The 16,533-nt window shown below is 40.9% G+C and overlaps 1 protein-coding gene across 4 annotated transcripts in view; it reads right to left on the minus strand.

The window, feature by feature from the left end:
• LOC146441950 (ras-related protein Rab-10-like) overlaps nucleotides 1-3,515 on the minus strand; it is a 35,422-nt gene extending 31,907 nt beyond the window's left edge. The window contains exon 1 of one of the 4 annotated variants that reach the window (XM_085052757.1): nucleotides 3,133-3,515. In XM_085052757.1, coding sequence (XP_084908883.1) covers nucleotides 3,133-3,316 — 184 coding nt within the window. In that variant the 5' untranslated portion in view covers nucleotides 3,317-3,515. The remainder of the gene's footprint in view (nucleotides 1-3,132) is intronic. The other 3 variants (XM_085052759.1, XM_085052758.1, XM_085052760.1) reach the window with 3 other exon arrangements.
• Between the last annotated feature and the right edge of the window lie 13,018 nt (nucleotides 3,516-16,533).

Genomic DNA, 16,533 nt, shown 5'->3' on the forward strand with positions numbered 1-16,533 from the left:
CACAGAGTAATTCAGCTGTGACATGCCCCTCTCTTCCCTGCCTATTAGCTCCTGCACCCAAACTGGCAAGCGCCCAGTGAGATGTGTGGGTTGAGTTTCCCCTGTTACTCTTACTCCTACTCCTACTCCTACCCTACTCCTACTCAACCCCTCCTAGCTGCTGCTGCATTACTTGCAGATTCTTTTCTGTATGTGTTAAGAAATGTCTGAAGCAGAGTGGTATCTGAGCAGTCAAAAGTACTGATAATTCCTGTTTTGCTACGAGAAGCAACTCATGGGATAGGACGGTTTGTTAAGAGAGAAAGAGTGACAAAAAAATCGTAATACAGCAAAATAACCTCACAGCCTGTGAGATCACAATTCTGTTCACTGGTGTAGAAGCAGGGTTTTTTTTGTTCATAAACCTTCTCTATGACTTTATATGCAATGCCATTGCTTAAACAAAAACATTTATTCTTTATTGTCTATTCATAATACAATGCATTCGCCTTATGATGCGTATAAGTTTAATTAGAAAACTATAGCTGCTTATAATTTATCCAAACTGTGCAATTGAAGAGGAGGAAGGGCACCCAGCCTTGAGTGTTTAAGTGCTGCATTAAAAGCTTTCAATGAAAATTTACTGTGGATATATTTTTTGCATTTTCTCATAAAATACATAATTTTAGAAAAGATCACTACAACTGAAGCCTACTACAAAATGCTCATTTGGCTTTTCCCCCCTGCAATAACACTGGGATTTTTCCTAGTAACACAAATCTGTGATTCATGGTGATAAATAAATGAGACTTTTGACAACCTTTTAACTTCTTTGCACGACCCTTTGCAACCAAGGAAGGTGATGGCACATGATTTTGTCAAGAAACTCAGAAAGCTGCAAGACTGCACAGCTGGGATAATCTTCCTCCAACTCAAATCATCATTTCACCAGGACAGGTAAGGTAAAAAATCAGCTAACAGCAGATGAGCATTTAATTGGCTGTACAACAGAAAGGGATCATTTGACTGAACTTGTTTGAAACAGACATCCAGACAAAAAGTTATTTGTTTTGATGGTGTCAGCAATGAGGGCGAAGATATCACAAACTGAGAAAACAATGTGTTTCTTCTTCCTTTACACCACTAGGAGCCACAGTCTCTAAGGCATCCTCTCCCATTGCAGCTGACTCCATGAAGAAGGAACCTTGCACCTCCAACATTACTCTTTTGGAAGACACCACTCATAATCCCATTTGTTTTCAAAGTCTAAGCTCTAATACACCTGGTAAAATGGATTTAAATGGAACACAGTATTTCAGAAACAACTTTAAAAACACATTTGGGTAACAAAGACCATGTTTGGATTATGCATTTACATTTCAGATAAACATTTTTTTAAAAAGTTTTTAAATGTCTCAAAAATAGGTGCCAGTAAGAAAACTAAGGAGATTAATCTTAGTCCATAAACTGTCACAAAAACTCTATTATCTTCATTATTCCTTGAAATAGCTCAAGTCACAACTTGGGAACTCTATTCTTAATATCATCACCATATAAAAGTTTTTTGAGTCTGCAATGGACTGAATCAGAAGTAAAAGAAATCACGTCTCAAAATAATAACCTCATGTTCAGGTATCTCGATGTAAAGCACATCAACAAAGCTGTTGTTTATTTTTATAGCCATTCTTTGCGCTTTCTTACTAAGCCCGGCAACAAGTTGCCTATTATTAAGATCAATTTCCTGACTTTACTGTTGTGTTCTTCCCTCTTTGTCTGTGCTGGTTTCAGAAACTGCTTTGTAAGAAGGGGCAAGGAAATAAAAAGTGGTTAAAGTTCAACCATTCTTATGTGAACAGGTCAAGTCATCTCTCATACATTAAGTATTCCCTGGACCAATTACTGCCACAGCTACTGTCTGTTACTTCATTCAGTTATGCCAATAACGCTCAGACTGAAATATATATAAAACCATGCATATTCCAAATGAAGGAATACACAATTTCCTGGCATAGTTTAGTCTTCTCTTCAAGATCAAATAAAATAAAATAAAAGAAAAAATATTCTTACACACAAACTCTTAAAAATTGAAACTTCCCAATGAAAATTTGGGACAATCTCCACAGCAAATCAAAGCACTGCACTCGTGTAACACATTTTCATGCTGGAGACATGGTTTTCAGCATGTGGACAGTCAGCCTGACATTCCCCGTGGCACTGTGGCCAGGAGTGCCAAGGCAGTGGGGAGTTCCCCACCTCCCCCATCTGCAGTGTAAAGTGCCAGTGCAGAACTGACATGGTCTGGCAGAGTCAAGTATCTCCATCATAGCAACAGCTCTGCTTTAATCAGCATGCACACCGCTAACTACAGTAGAACATATCTTTATATGATTAAAATTATAAGCACAAAGTTAAAGCTCTTTCTAGCCTGAAATACTGAGGAACTGGTCATATTATGACATCTGACAACTCTTTGAGGTTGGTACCTGAAAGGAGGCTGTAGCCAGGTAGGGATCAGCCTCTTCTCCCAGGCAACAAGGGACAGGATGAGAGGAATTAGCCTCAAGCTGTGCCAAAGGTTGGACATTAGAAAGAATTTCCTCCCAGAAAGGGTGATTAGACATTGGAATGGGCTGCCCAGGGAGGTGGTGGAGTCACCCTGAGGTGATGAGACTGGACATGGCACTTAGTGCCACGGTCTATTTGACATAGGGGTGTTTGGTCACAGGCTGGACTCGATGATCCCAGAGGTCATTTCCAGCCTGGCTGATCTGGCATTCTGTATTGTTTGCTCTGCACCTGTACGGATGTACAGCAGCAGGGCTTCAGTGGGCAACAGGAAACCGTGAGAAACAAGTCTTCACAAGTTTACAGCAGCAGTTGGCTCCCGATGCCCAGAACAGCAAGGAAAGTGCAACAAGCCAGCACTCCGCAGCGGCTCCGGAGCCAGGCTGACATGTGTGTCCTGACACCGCGGCGAAGGTGTATGCTGCTCGACACACACAGCTCAGCGCAGGGACCTCTGACAGCTCCCAGCCCGGTAGAGCCGCGCTGACAGCGCCGGTCTGGCCGTGTGTGAGCCGCGGGCAGAGCGGAGCGGAGGGCGAGCAGCGGCAGCGAGGCGGGCGGAGGCGCACGGAGCCCGCGGGCACTCACCGATCGTGGCCATGTAGGAGGTGGCAGCAGAGCCGGCGGGCGGCGAGACGGGCTCCGTGTACCTGCGCACGATGGAGGTCTTCCCCACGCAGGACTCTCCGGCCATCACGATTTTTACCAGCAGCGGCCGCGGCTCCGCGGCGCCGCCCGGCCCTGGCCCTGACCCCGGCCTCAGCCCCGCCATGGCGGGCGCCGAGTGCCGGCCGGGCCGGGCCGGGCAGGGAGGGCTGGGCGGGCCGGGGCGGGGCGGGAGCGGGCCTGGAGCCTCCTCAGCGCCCTGCCAGCCGCTGCCCCGAGCCGAGGTTGGGAAATCATGCAAAGATACAGCTTTTTTTTTCAAGAAGTTTCATCACCGGGGAGGAAGCGGGGAACTTTCACAAGCCCGATGACGCTTCCCCCGTCAAGTACAGAAATAAACAGTCTGGTTTCACATTGCTTCCTAGCGTTAAATCAGAGGCAGAGGAAACAGGCTTCAAGAATTTCCTCTTTTTGACTTTTAATTTGTTGTCATCTGACTGTAAAAGTGACTCGTAACACACACAAAAAACCCCAAGCCAAATCAAAACCCCTGTATCTGCAGTGTAGGCTTGCTGCAGGTATGTCTGGATGTTTTTACCAGAATCCCACACTGTCCAAATCACAAGGCTCATGGCCATTTGCCAGTGTACACACAGAAGTGTCATAAACTTAGGAACAGGATATATTTCAATGAAAAGTGCTAATGTATGTTTGAAAATGTTTGTGTCTATCTAGGCCTGCAAAGACTTCCTATGGGATTTGACACTGTCACCTTCAACTCTTCAAGCAACAAATGGATCAATTTATGTACCAGAGCTGTAGATGTGACACCCCTGCGTTTTGTGGAGGACAATTTATGACTCAGGGAGCTCCATCTAGCATGACTGAGGATCACAGAACTAGGGCCATCAAGGTTGGAAGAGCCTTTGGGATCATCTAGTCCAACCATCAACCCAGCACTGCCACAGTCACCTGTAAACCACTAAACCATCTCACCAGCACCAGATCCAGACACCTCTTAAATACCTCCAGGGATGGTGACTCCACAAATGTCATCTTATCAAAGGCCAAATATTAATTCAGTCTTATGTCCCATTCACCCCTCACATGAACCTCCACCTCAGCTTGCCAGTATCAGTCTTGGTAACCTCTAGGACTTTGTGGTCGAAAATCTCCAAAGGATATCAGCAACCTGTTTCTCAGTCAGTGCAGTTTTCTTCATTGCTGGAAGAATGAAAATTTCTGCTACAAGCTGGGAAATAATGAGTAGGAAACAACAGATTAAATCAGCTACTGAGTTAGGTGGGCTTTTTAGGTGTGGTCTCTGAGATGTGACTGTGTAAAAACACAACACTAGAAAATGAGGCATCAGTTAAAGTGTTTCCATTAGGAACGGAGTAAGGTTGTGTATTGGTGAGTCTGAACTGAGCAACTGTTGGTGGAAAAACATGAAGCCACAGGATGCTTTCAGGTGGCACATCATGTTAAGAAGGCTTTTTGGGAGCCTAGCCTGTACAATAAAGCAGGAGGCATGTGGCTTGCTTGGTTCAACAAAACAAAGGCTAGCAGGGAATGTGGTTACTCTTTGCCTGGGATTCAACTATAAGGAGGCAAAAAAAGCTGCTTAAAATAAAGAAAACATAGTGAATAGACATACACTGACCATGAATATGGCTAAGCCAAAATTTGTGAGGTTTCTAATATATTTCATAAAAGTCTTGCAGTTGGGGTAATTGAGAGAAAATTCTTGGTAAAGGCAAAACAAGAAGAATGTGTTAGAGGGGCTGTAACTGCTTGAAATAGGGAAGGACTGTATTTCACAAATCAAAGTACTTCCTATGAGGAAGATCCCCTGCTATCTCAGCAGCCCCATGAAGTTCTGCTTTCCCATGCAGAAATTTGAAGTTACCATTGTTATCCCAGATATGAGGGAAGATGGGGTGCTGGCATCTCCTGGTATTTCTCATGGGTCAGAGGTGATGATGGGCGTGGGAAATCTCTTACATAGGTAAGGAAACATCTGCAGGCACAAATGAGTGTCTCCAGCCAGATGTGCATCAATCCTGCTCCAGTCCCTCTGTCAGTACAGCTGCTGGAGTGAGGACAGTGGTGCAGTATCCTGTAGATGGATGCTGTAGCATGGGTTGGACAGAAGTGATGTGCATGTGGGTAGCACACTGCTTAGCAGACACACCCTAAGGCTTTGTCTTTACTGGGAGACTTCTCCCGCCATCTGCTCTGAGGTTGTCCTTCTCAAAATAGCTTTCTTCAAATTCAGGCAGTGCTGCAGCTGCCTGCAGCAGTGAGATTTACGTGTTAGCTTGGACTGATGATGTTAACAAGGATGCTACATTAGGTCGATCTTTACCCTCTGCTGTCCGTCAGGCCAACCAATTTAGATTAAAAGGCTCTCCATAGCATTTTGTACATTCGGGTGTTGATTTATGAGCCATGTGCAAGGCAGGATTCTTGCCAAATTCCTAATGAGACTCCAAATACCCGGGGTTACCGCTGCTCTCAGTGAGTTACAGTATCACTTTTCCTCATACTCCTATCCACAAGGGGACAGTCTTTCCATCTCTTACCACCGACTAAAACCATTTAAAAGTTAGCTCCTTGAAAAAAATACCATTCAATGAATGATTTTTTTTTTAATACATGTTTCATGCTTTAGAAAAAAATTCCAGATCTTTGTAAACCATATGATATTACAGTACTTACAGAGCTAATCATAAGCAAAGTTAGTTTAATGAAGCTAATGACTTGAAAATAATGACTATGCCTACAAAATAATGGTGTAAAGCACAAAATGAAGTTTCCGTTATGTTTATTGAGACATCCTTGAAAAAATATGTATTTTCTTCTCATTCAGCTTTTTTGATTGTTCACTTCCATTTCTTAACTCTGTCCAAAAACATAGTAGTACTAATACCAATACTACAAAAACGAATAGTACTAGTAATAAAGACACAGTTTTTAAAAGCATTTTAGTGGGAGACATTTGAATTTTCCTGTAGAAAAATGACTAGATTACTATAATTTAATTTTATAAAATGTTAGATCATAAAGACATCACATTCATTTTTCTTCAATGTTTGTAAATTGTTGCATTTGCTCTCATAGATGTGATTCTTACATTTTTGCTTCTTACCTGAAACATTTAGTTTAGAAATAGCTGCTTCGTTTACTCTGCATACAGAAATACTTTGGGCAAAGCAGATAATGCTATATTTTTAAATTCTCAAACTGCTCACACCTTTTAGTTTGCAGTAGTGGGGCATATGACCCCAATCTCTCCTGATAAGTTGATACAGCAGCCAACATTTTATAGAGCCAAACCCCCACAGAAGTGGGATAACTCCTCATTGCAGTTACAGAAAGTACTGTAAAGTGCTCTGAATGCAGGAAGGAACCAGAGAGATTCTTCAGCAAAATATTAAATGCAAACCATGCACCATAATCTTGTCACTAAGCCTGCTTTGCACATATTTGCAAGCAACCATCACTAAAAAAAAAAAAAGAAAAGTTAAGGAGAACATAAATATGAACCAAGGATGAAGAAACATTCTTTTGAAACATAAAGGTACCATTACAGATGCCACAGCCTCCTTAATAAACGAAGTTTCCTCCTTAATGAAATAAAGCTTACAATATATTTCAAAGTGGTTCAATATATTTCCATTTGAAATTATTTTGATGAAATATTAGAATACTAATGCAATTACAAATATTAGCAGCATATTCATGAAAGTTTTCCTGAGCTGGAGATATAAGCTAAAAATGATAATGAGAAGAAAGAGCAAGGCTTAATTTGGATTTAAAATCCTCGGTACTAAGTCACTACTTGTGTCAGGATTACTCACTGAATAGATTCTCTTAAGTGACCAAAGTGGAACTTTTTGCTTTCATTTCTGTTAAGATAAAACCCCTCTGAGTGGACAAAATTGAGGTAAATTACTCATGATAAGCAAAACAGGGTTCACTAATCCTTAAATGAAATTTCTGGGCCAACTGTAAAGTATTTTAGTTATTTAAGAGACAGGATTCTCTGTCAAACCAGAATATAATTTTTAAGATTTCATCAGAGAACAGGACATGTGTCTGAGTCAGAATGACTCAAATGTGTGGTTACTGATAAAAACTGCTGAAAAGTGATTGCAATGAGGTACCCATTGTTTATAGCTGCTCATGATCCACATTGGATTTGCAATAGGTTTTAATTTTACTTTCTTCAATGGCAGAAATCATCACTACATTCTGCCTTGGCTTATTATCTTCAGTTCGTGTATCCCTTGATATCTCTGGATTCAAAGCCATGTTTCTCAATATATTTGAAAGAAGCAGTGCAGTGGTCACAGTAACAGGTAATTTCAGCTGCTTGAAGAATAGTAAGGAGAATAAATGAAAGATGTGAGGATTTCCATAATCAGAGAGAGAGGTAATTGAGGCTAAGAGAAATATTTTACTTACAGAGACAAGTAAGAAGGATGCTGATATGTTATAGGGGAAGAAGTAGGGTCACAAGTCGTGCCAAAAGCCTGCTCCAGTTCAGTCTTTCCACAGGGTTACAGACTCCTTCAGGCATCCACCTGCTCCAGCGTGGGTTCCTCCACAAGCTGTAGGTGGATTTCTGTGACACCATGGACATCCAGGGGCTGCAGGGACACAGCTACCTCACCATGCTCTGCACCACAGGCTGCAGGGGAATCTCTGCTCTGGTGCCTGGAGCACCTCCTCCCCCTTCTGCACTGACCTAAGTATCTTCAGAGTTGTTGCTCTCACATATTTTCACTTATCTCTGGCTGCAGTTGCCATGGAGTTTTTTTCCCCCTCCTTCCTGACCTGGACAAACTTGAGAAGTGGGCCCACAAGAATGTCATGATGTTCAACAAGATGCAAGGTGCTGCACCTGGGTGGAGGCAATCCCAGATCTGAGTACGGACTGTGAGAAAAAGTCATTAAGACAGCCGTGTGGAGAAGATCTTGGGTGTTCTCATGGATACAAAGCTGTACTTGAGCCAATGCTGTGCTGTCGCAGCTAGAAGGCCAACCTGGGCTGTATCAAAAGCAGCAAGGACAGCAGGCTGAGGCAGATGGTTCTTCTCCTCTACTCCACTCTTATGAGACCCCACTTGTAGAAGTGCATCCAGGTCTGGGGTCCTCAACACAAGAAAGACATGGACCTGTTAGAACAGGTCCAGAGAAGGGCCATGAAAATGATCAGAGCGATGGAGGACCTCTCCTATGAAGACAGGCTGAGAGAGCTGCAGCTGTTTAGCCTGGAGAAGAGAAGGCTTCAGAGAGACCATTCAGTACAAGGGGCTTTATAAAAAGGAGAGATGGGAACTTTTTATATGGGCAGATAGTGACAGTACGAGGGGCAATGGTTTTAAACTGATAGAGGGGTGGTTTAGTTTAGATGTTAGGAAGAAAAAGAGAGTAGTGAAGCATTGGAAGAAGTTGTCCAGAGAAGTTGTGGATGGCCCGTGTCTGAAAGCATTCAAGGACAAGTTAGACAACCTGGTCTAATGAATGGCATCCCTGCCAGGGCAGGGGTTGGAAAAAGATGATCCTTAAGGTCTCTTCCAGCCCAAACCATTCTGTGGTTCTATGATTAACTCTGTTATCCCAGGTGCACTACCACCATCAATGATGGGCTCAACCCTTTGCCAGCTGCAGGTCCATTTTGGAGCTGGCTGGCATTGACTCTGTTGGACATGGGGGAAGCTTTTAGCAGCTTCTTACAGAAGCTACCCATGCGGTTCCCCTGTCTACAAAAACAATACAGAAAATATCTTGGTAAACAGTATCCACAGGAATTGCCACAGGAATCTCTATTATTTGAAAAAAAACCAAACTTGGGAAGCATCCTAACATCACAAAAAGAAGCCTGTAATAGAAAGAGGGGTGGAAAGATACGTTATAATCAAGATATAAGGACTAGGAGGAAGACACTAAGTACATGTGCTTATTCTGATTTTTCTTAGCACTTGTAATGTCAGGAGCTTAGTGGGCAGAAGGAGATGATTGATCTCCAAATCAGGGGGATGGAGAGTAGAAAATTAGAGCAGATGTAGAGGTGAAGGACTGAATACATCCTCTCAGGGGCCTTTAGGTACAATTTATGAGAATGATTTCCTACAGCAGTTTTAGAGGATCTAAATGGAGTATGTGGCTTAGAGAGGTCACAAACTAAAGGCCAAGCAGCTGTGACAGTCAGCTTTGAAGGTAAGCTTTGACGTACTCTTCCGGTCGCTTTTTTACCCAGTAATGGAAACAAATAGGAAACCATGCAAGCAGACTGCTTATAGATGAGCTTGAGAATACACAGGTTACATCTGTATCACCTTCAGTAGAAATATCCATATTTCAGTTCAAGTTCACCAAGCGAAGTTGCTGGAGGAGTAAACCAGTGAAAATGCTCCATCCATCGTGTAGGCATTAGGTAATTTTCCCTGGCTGTCACTCACTGGGTTGCTCTTGTCTCCATGTGTAGTGCTACAGGTGATCCTGCTAACCTCCATGCCACATGTTCCTCTTCTATGTCCAGACTTGTTACTCCAGCTACGAGGTGGCCATCAGTTTGTCACAGACGGGGTAGAGGCCACAGCCCTGCTGCCTTTGGTGGAGCAGTGTTTCTGGAGGAGAGGTGCTGGAAGTTGCTGTTGGGGTGTTTAATACTCCAAACCTTGATTAGCAAACTGTAAGGCAGCTGGCAGCTCCCCAGACAAGTTAGCTTTCTAGGGTAGGAGTTTCCATCCATGTTACCCAGTTACCCCCAAACCCTATACAAAGGGCCACATGAACATGGATCTTCTCCTTTTTCATCCTGGCGAGGAACTCTCACATCTGGACTGTACCATTCCCCTGTGAAATCACCTAATTCCTTTGACCTTCAGATCTGATGGTCCCATCTCCAGTCCTCACTAGTTATGGAGCACAAAGCTGGGACTGGGTTGGGTGCACTCAGAGCTGGGGGCTTGATGAGCCCCTTTTGTGAATGCTCTTAAGATTTGAAGTTATCTTCTCAAATTGGCCTTATGGTTTTGGTTAGTGCAGGCTATCTGAATGACTGTCTAGAGCAGGCAATGGTTTTTAATTTATTTTTCAGGGATTGTTTTCTGATTTAATGGAGGTTGCTGGGTTTATACTTGTTTTCACCAGTCTGACTGTATTTTCCTATATATCAAAAGCATGCAGAGTTGCAGATAGACCTTTTTATGTGTCATATAAATTTATTTAAGTGAATAAATAAATATACACTTCCAGAATGCAGTAAGAGTGAAAGATTGCATTGATGCTGTTAGGAGTAGAAATATTTTGGAAGTACCACTATTAAATCATCTGTGAAAATGTGACATAGGCACATGCACATACATAACCCACAGAGAGTATGTTTTCCTTGGGATAAATGTCAAAAATTCGGGCATCCATTTTCATTTAAGTATCTGATATGTTTTTCAAATCCACAGTGCTTGGCAGATACCAGAGCATTTTCCACTAATCGTAAAAAGATTTAAATTGAATTTTATTTATATTTAGCTTTCTGAAAGCAAAGTAGAGAATAAAATTATTTGAAGACTAGATTCCATAGGCTTTTTTTCCCGGAAAAGACTGCTAGAAGAGTAAAGCTAAATCAGTACTACCCTAATCTGTTGTAGATAATCTAATTTATGTTGCTGTGTATCATGTTAACGACTCAACCGATGTGCACATTATAATTTTTTTTTTCATTTGCTGTTTGGGATTCTCAGAATAGGAGATGCAAGGATAACCCATGATTTCCATGAGAGATTCATGGAAACTGAAAATTAAAGCCTTTTAATATCTTTCATGATAACTGTTTTTCTTGGCTTAAGTGTAGGTTTTAAAAAATGGTGCTCATTGTTTTGCTTGTAGTTCTTTCATGCATGAACAATCATGCTGATGATGCATTTACTTCAAGTGAATTTTCCAATTGAAAAAGTGCTCTTGAGTAGTTTAAGTACTATGAATCAGCAAAACCTCATCTAAGTCCCATAAAAGCACTGGCTGCAGAAAGCAGCTCTGGAAAGAAGACATATTGGGATTGTACTGCATGATTCAGCTCAATGGAAGTATATTTGGCCACAACAGTAGACGCTGATGAACCCGACAGTTCTGTAAAAATGAAATTGTAATCTGGCAGACAGACAGAAACTAACTGCTGCAGCCCCCTCTTATATGCTTCACTTGTTTCTCACAGGTTTGAAGCAGTGATTCTAAATGTGAGAACCTCAGCCCTTGAAACAGGATTTTTGTGGGGCATTTTTCATTCCTTATCTCTTTCTTAACTTGTTATTTCACTATTATCTTCTTTCCTCCTTAGTTTCCCTTGTAGTCTGCCTGTAGGAAGTGCTCTTTTTCCTGGTATCACTGCCTGGACCATTTGGACAACTAATGTTTCTGATACAATGTTTTCTTAATATTAGCAATGCAATCTATTTATTTCTTATATAATAACATTTTGACTGAAACAACTTTGAGTCATAAATATTTGTCAGGGAAAAATTAGGGATTTTTCTGTTCTTATGTAGCTTTTATTTAAGGCTACCTTTGAAAGCAGATAAAACTATTCCATAAATCACAGTGTTTAAAAATTGTGAAATGTTTAACGATAACTTCAAAACATTAAGCTATTGACTTAGAATATCTTTTTAAAGTCATTATATAACTTAAGGTTACAAGTTCTTAACATCTTAAATATGTTGAGGGTTTAAAAAATTTAATGTAGCTTTCTGTATCTTGCATAGTGATGTATTGTCTCAAGTGAGCAACACAAGTTTAGTGGGTTTCCCTATGCTTGGAATTTCTGTCAGGATCCAAGGCCTTGGGGCCCAGATCTGGTCACAGACTGACAAGCCCTATGGTGCTCCTATGAAGGCTGAGAGAGTCTCTGGTCCCAACATCTCTTCTGCTTGCTGCCACTTATGCAGATGCAGTTTGCTTGTTGGTGGAGTAGATGGCTTCCTTCTTGCCCTGGTGAAAGACAATATTTTTTCCCAGGTGAAGCCCCATAAAATATTTACATTTTGATTGTTTTTCTGAGAAAATTTGGATACAGGTTAAGATATTTAGTATGAGCTAGGGGAGTTTGCACAAGAACTTTGGCCAGCAATGCTGGCAGGGTGGTCACTGATACCCAACATCAGTTTGTGATTACCAAGCAAGGGTGCCTGAAATGCACCTTTACTGGAGCAAGGGTCCCTGAAATGCACCTTTAGGGTAGAAGATGCCTAAGAAAATTTGATGGTTTATCTCAAGTTTTGTTTTGGTTTTTTTTTCTTTTTTTTGTGACACCATTGGTGCACAAGCCTTACTTTGGAGATTAGCATTCTTGTGCTGTTCTTTGAAATAAAACACTTGGTGAAAGTGGAATGTAATTAAGTAGCTCACACCCTCTGATGAGTTATTAGAACAATAACTGTAAAATGAGAAAGAATAAATAAATTGCCTTTTGGTGTCTATAGCTTCCTAAGCAACAAGGATGGTATCTTCCCCTTTCTGTCTAAAAAAATTTAAAATTCCTTGAGGGAGGTAAGGAAGGGAGGGAAGCTATGTGAAACATGAATGCTTAATACCCACTGAAGAGAGAAAAAACAGAAGGTGCAGTTTTGCCACAAACATATGAAATAATCAATGCTCACTTCTAACTCAGCCTAACCTTTTTAAAGACATGCCTCCCTTAAGTAAAAGCTATGTTTTAAATCAAGGACATTTTCTTTGATTTACAGTTAAAACAAACTGAACTTCCATCCAGGTCCCCACACACACACAAAGGTGAAGGAGTGATTGTGCACATCATTTGAAATATTGATCAAGCCGTTGAAAGTTATTTGGAGAGAGAGTACAAAAATGTTGAGAAAGGCCCATGTGCCTTGTTTAGCAAAACAGACTCCTGCAGTGGGACACACAGATTGTAAGCCTGCACGACGAGCTCTCTTCCCAGTCCAACAGAACGCAATTTATTAATTTTGCATTTCGGTAGTATTTCATGTTCACAGTTTGCCTGGAAGCCTTTAATATTGCTGCAGAACAATCCAACTGTATGAAATTGGTGCTTTCTTGGGGAACACCATTTTGCTCAATATTATTATTGCTAACCTTCTCTGGTTATTTGTATACCAGAAATTTTGAAGCCACTACTAGGACTTTTTAAGAAGTGTGGCTGAGGGACCTGATGTTGTGCTGCCCAGCGTGCCACACACACAGCATTTTCCCCATATGCTACTCTTACAAATGAGTAGTTTAGGCCACTAAAAAGAATCACCAAAAGTATTACCATAAGAGGGTTTTAATATAAATTTGCAGAAGTGTGGCTTTATAGAGTTCAATGGCAAGGTTCACTCTATTACTCACTATATAAATGAAGCATACTAAGGAAAATCAGTTTAGAATCAATTTTAAATGATTTAGGCTGAGACTGAGGATGCAAAAGGGTAGGGGTGCAAAAGGGTAGAGGTACAAAAGGATAAGGGAGACCATTCTGTTAAGTCACAAAGTTCAGAAAGGATCCCCTTGCTTTCTAAACTCCTGAGAGATCCTAGATGCAGCCGAGCCCAATCTAAGTCCCACATTTAATCAACAATTTATATCTAAAGGGTTTAGCAGCACTTAATTATTGACTAGTATTTGTAAAGTGATCCAGTATGATTTACTATACTCACAACAACTGCTTAATTATAGATCAAGGATGGCAACATTCATACTATACATGTTAGAGGGCATTTGGATCAATTCACAAATGTATACACAGAGATGCAGTGGTGTGTGTGTATATATACATATACAAACATACATATATATATACACACAAATATATATGTAAAAAGGTACCTGTTAAAAATTCCCCTTGAGTTCAGTGAAATACTCATGTTGAATGTCTATGCATTTCTCAAAGGCTGAGCATCGGAAGAGTGGAGGGTATCAGCCCATGCCCTGTCAGCTTTTGGTGACGGTCCTTCAAGTATCACAAGCTTGAGAGTGTGTGGGCTCTGAGAGGCATCCACTCCGACAAAGGTACTGGCACAGTCCACTGCAGTCCATCAGAGGTCCCCTCTTTATAGGGTGACAAAATTACTGACTTCAGTCATTATGGCCATAATCCTGGCCATAGCCCAAGTCGGTAACTACTGAAGTTTTTCAAAACTCTGATAACAATGGTACCATTCCACTTGGGCTACAATTCAGCTAAGTAACATTCCAAGACTGTCAGGGGATAATTGATTATCCTTTGTTCTCCACCTTGGTTAGGAAATGGATGTCCTGGGTATGAACAGTGCCACTCCCAGCTTTGCAATTCAAGAGTTCCTGGTTTAGTCAAGGAATGCTTCACTGCCCAACTCATACAGTCAAGGGATGCTTCACTGCCCAGCTGGTATGGTCAAGGCCTAATAGAAATTGCTGAAGTCACAGGGCAGGTCCAAGGGGGCTGTGAGGGTGTGGGAAAAGCACCACCACAACACATCCCATGACTAAAGTCAATTTGTCTTGCTCCACAGAGTGGTGATGGGGTCACCTCTTGCTTCTGGACCTATAAACAGATTAATACCATATTCCACTTATAATTTGAGGGAAGTTTTTGGTTGTTACATAATTATTTAGGTTTTATTAAACATGATTGAGTAGTGTTACATATATAAGGAGGACTTTGCAACTGTGCCACCCATCTAGCTATTTTCCACACTCATTCAAAACCAAGCATAATATAACATAAATAAAATTACAGTGGGATCCAATTTAGAGTTCCTGTTGGTGATGAGGACCACCCAAATAAGGTAGCCCACTAGTGATGTCCTCTGTCCTTCTTCACTCTTTCTAAGACATGGTGTGTCTCTTCTGTGTCATGATGAACAGTGCTTGGTGGGTTGTGACCAGAGCTGAATGGTAAAAATTGCATCCCAGTTTGGTAAAATTACAGACAAAGATATTTGACAGATTGCTTGTATCTGCAGTGGTATTACTTGTAAGTATCTATACTCTTATATCTATACTCTTATCACAAAGAGTTCTCAAAATACCCCAAATCCATTTCCAACACATACAAGTACAATTTCAGGGTTTCATCAGGATGTATTTCAAAATGACAAACATTTTGTTCAGTGTCAAAACAAATGTCTTGGGCCATGAGGGTATTAGTTTCACAAATAAAGCCCTGTTGTTTCTGAAAAACACATGGAGCAACATTAACAGCTTTGTGCCCAGTTTCTTGGCCTCATAGTCTGTGTTCTATCAGACAGAGTATAGTTTCATGGTGATTTAATCCCATCACAATTATTGGTTTTATGACGTATACCAAAGTATTGTATTCCACATCAAATCAAAATGATGACTCCTTTAGTTCCCTTTAAAGATGGACTTTGTTGGTTATCCTTTTCATCTGCACTAATCCATTCCTTCCTACAAAAGGAGGTGTTATTGTTGTGCTACTGCTGATATATTTAGATCAGGCATGGCTACAGTTAGTATTACATATGCATCACCCCATAGATACCCGGTTGTACACAAATTCCACATTTTGTGCTTAACAATAATGAAAGCAAATAATAATTCTACAGGTTTACTCAGGGGAAAAAATGTGAGTATGGGTTGTGTAAAAGTAAAATTGAACCAACAGTCTGGTTCTGAGAATTTATAGCAAGATTTCTCATTATTTCATGGTTTGAAAAAAATCAGTATAGTATATATTAATCTTGATGGGACTTTCTGGGGTAGATCCATTGATTGTCCAGCACCTTATTTTGATTTTGATTTTGGTTTTGATTTTTATCTCCTCTCTTGGTATTACAATTATTATTATTCTAATTGTTTTTCCATATATTGTCTCCCATCTTCACCTATCCGCTAGATATGCCTATTTCAATGTATAAACAAAGTAGCAAGGTTTCAGCTTGCCTTATCTTCTGGCAGTATCCCTAGTCTGCCAGTATAATGTTGTAGTGCTGGATCCCAAGGTTTTTGTGATTCATCTGAAGAGATTATATTGTCTCAATCAAGAGGAAAAACAGGACTTTGTTGGGGGTGTACAGCTGTTTTCATTGCTGTCAATACAGATTCTTTTCTGCTGTAAAAGAAAAGAAATAAAAGGTTTTGTTGGGGAAAGTGGAATGGGTTATCCCTTTTGTGATGCAGGATAAATCCACTGTGCATTGATTCTGTATTTTTCAACACCCCTACCAGTAGCTTCCCAAGCAAGTGAGCCATAGGGTTTAGTCAGAGTCATAGGCACAGCTTCCATTTGCAGTAATGTTACAATAACAGGTTGTCCTGGCTGTAATGCTATCCAGTATTTTCTTTCATCGGAAGGTAAAGCATCAAGTTCAGCTTTTGCAAAGAATGCTTGACTCACAGATTGCTGATTATTCA

The sequence above is a fragment of the Lichenostomus cassidix genome, chromosome 2 (genome assembly GCF_008360975.1).
Source record: "Lichenostomus cassidix isolate B80296 chromosome 2, HeHo_3.0, whole genome shotgun sequence".
In the NCBI taxonomy this organism is placed as follows: Eukaryota; Metazoa; Chordata; class Aves; order Passeriformes; family Meliphagidae; genus Lichenostomus; species Lichenostomus cassidix.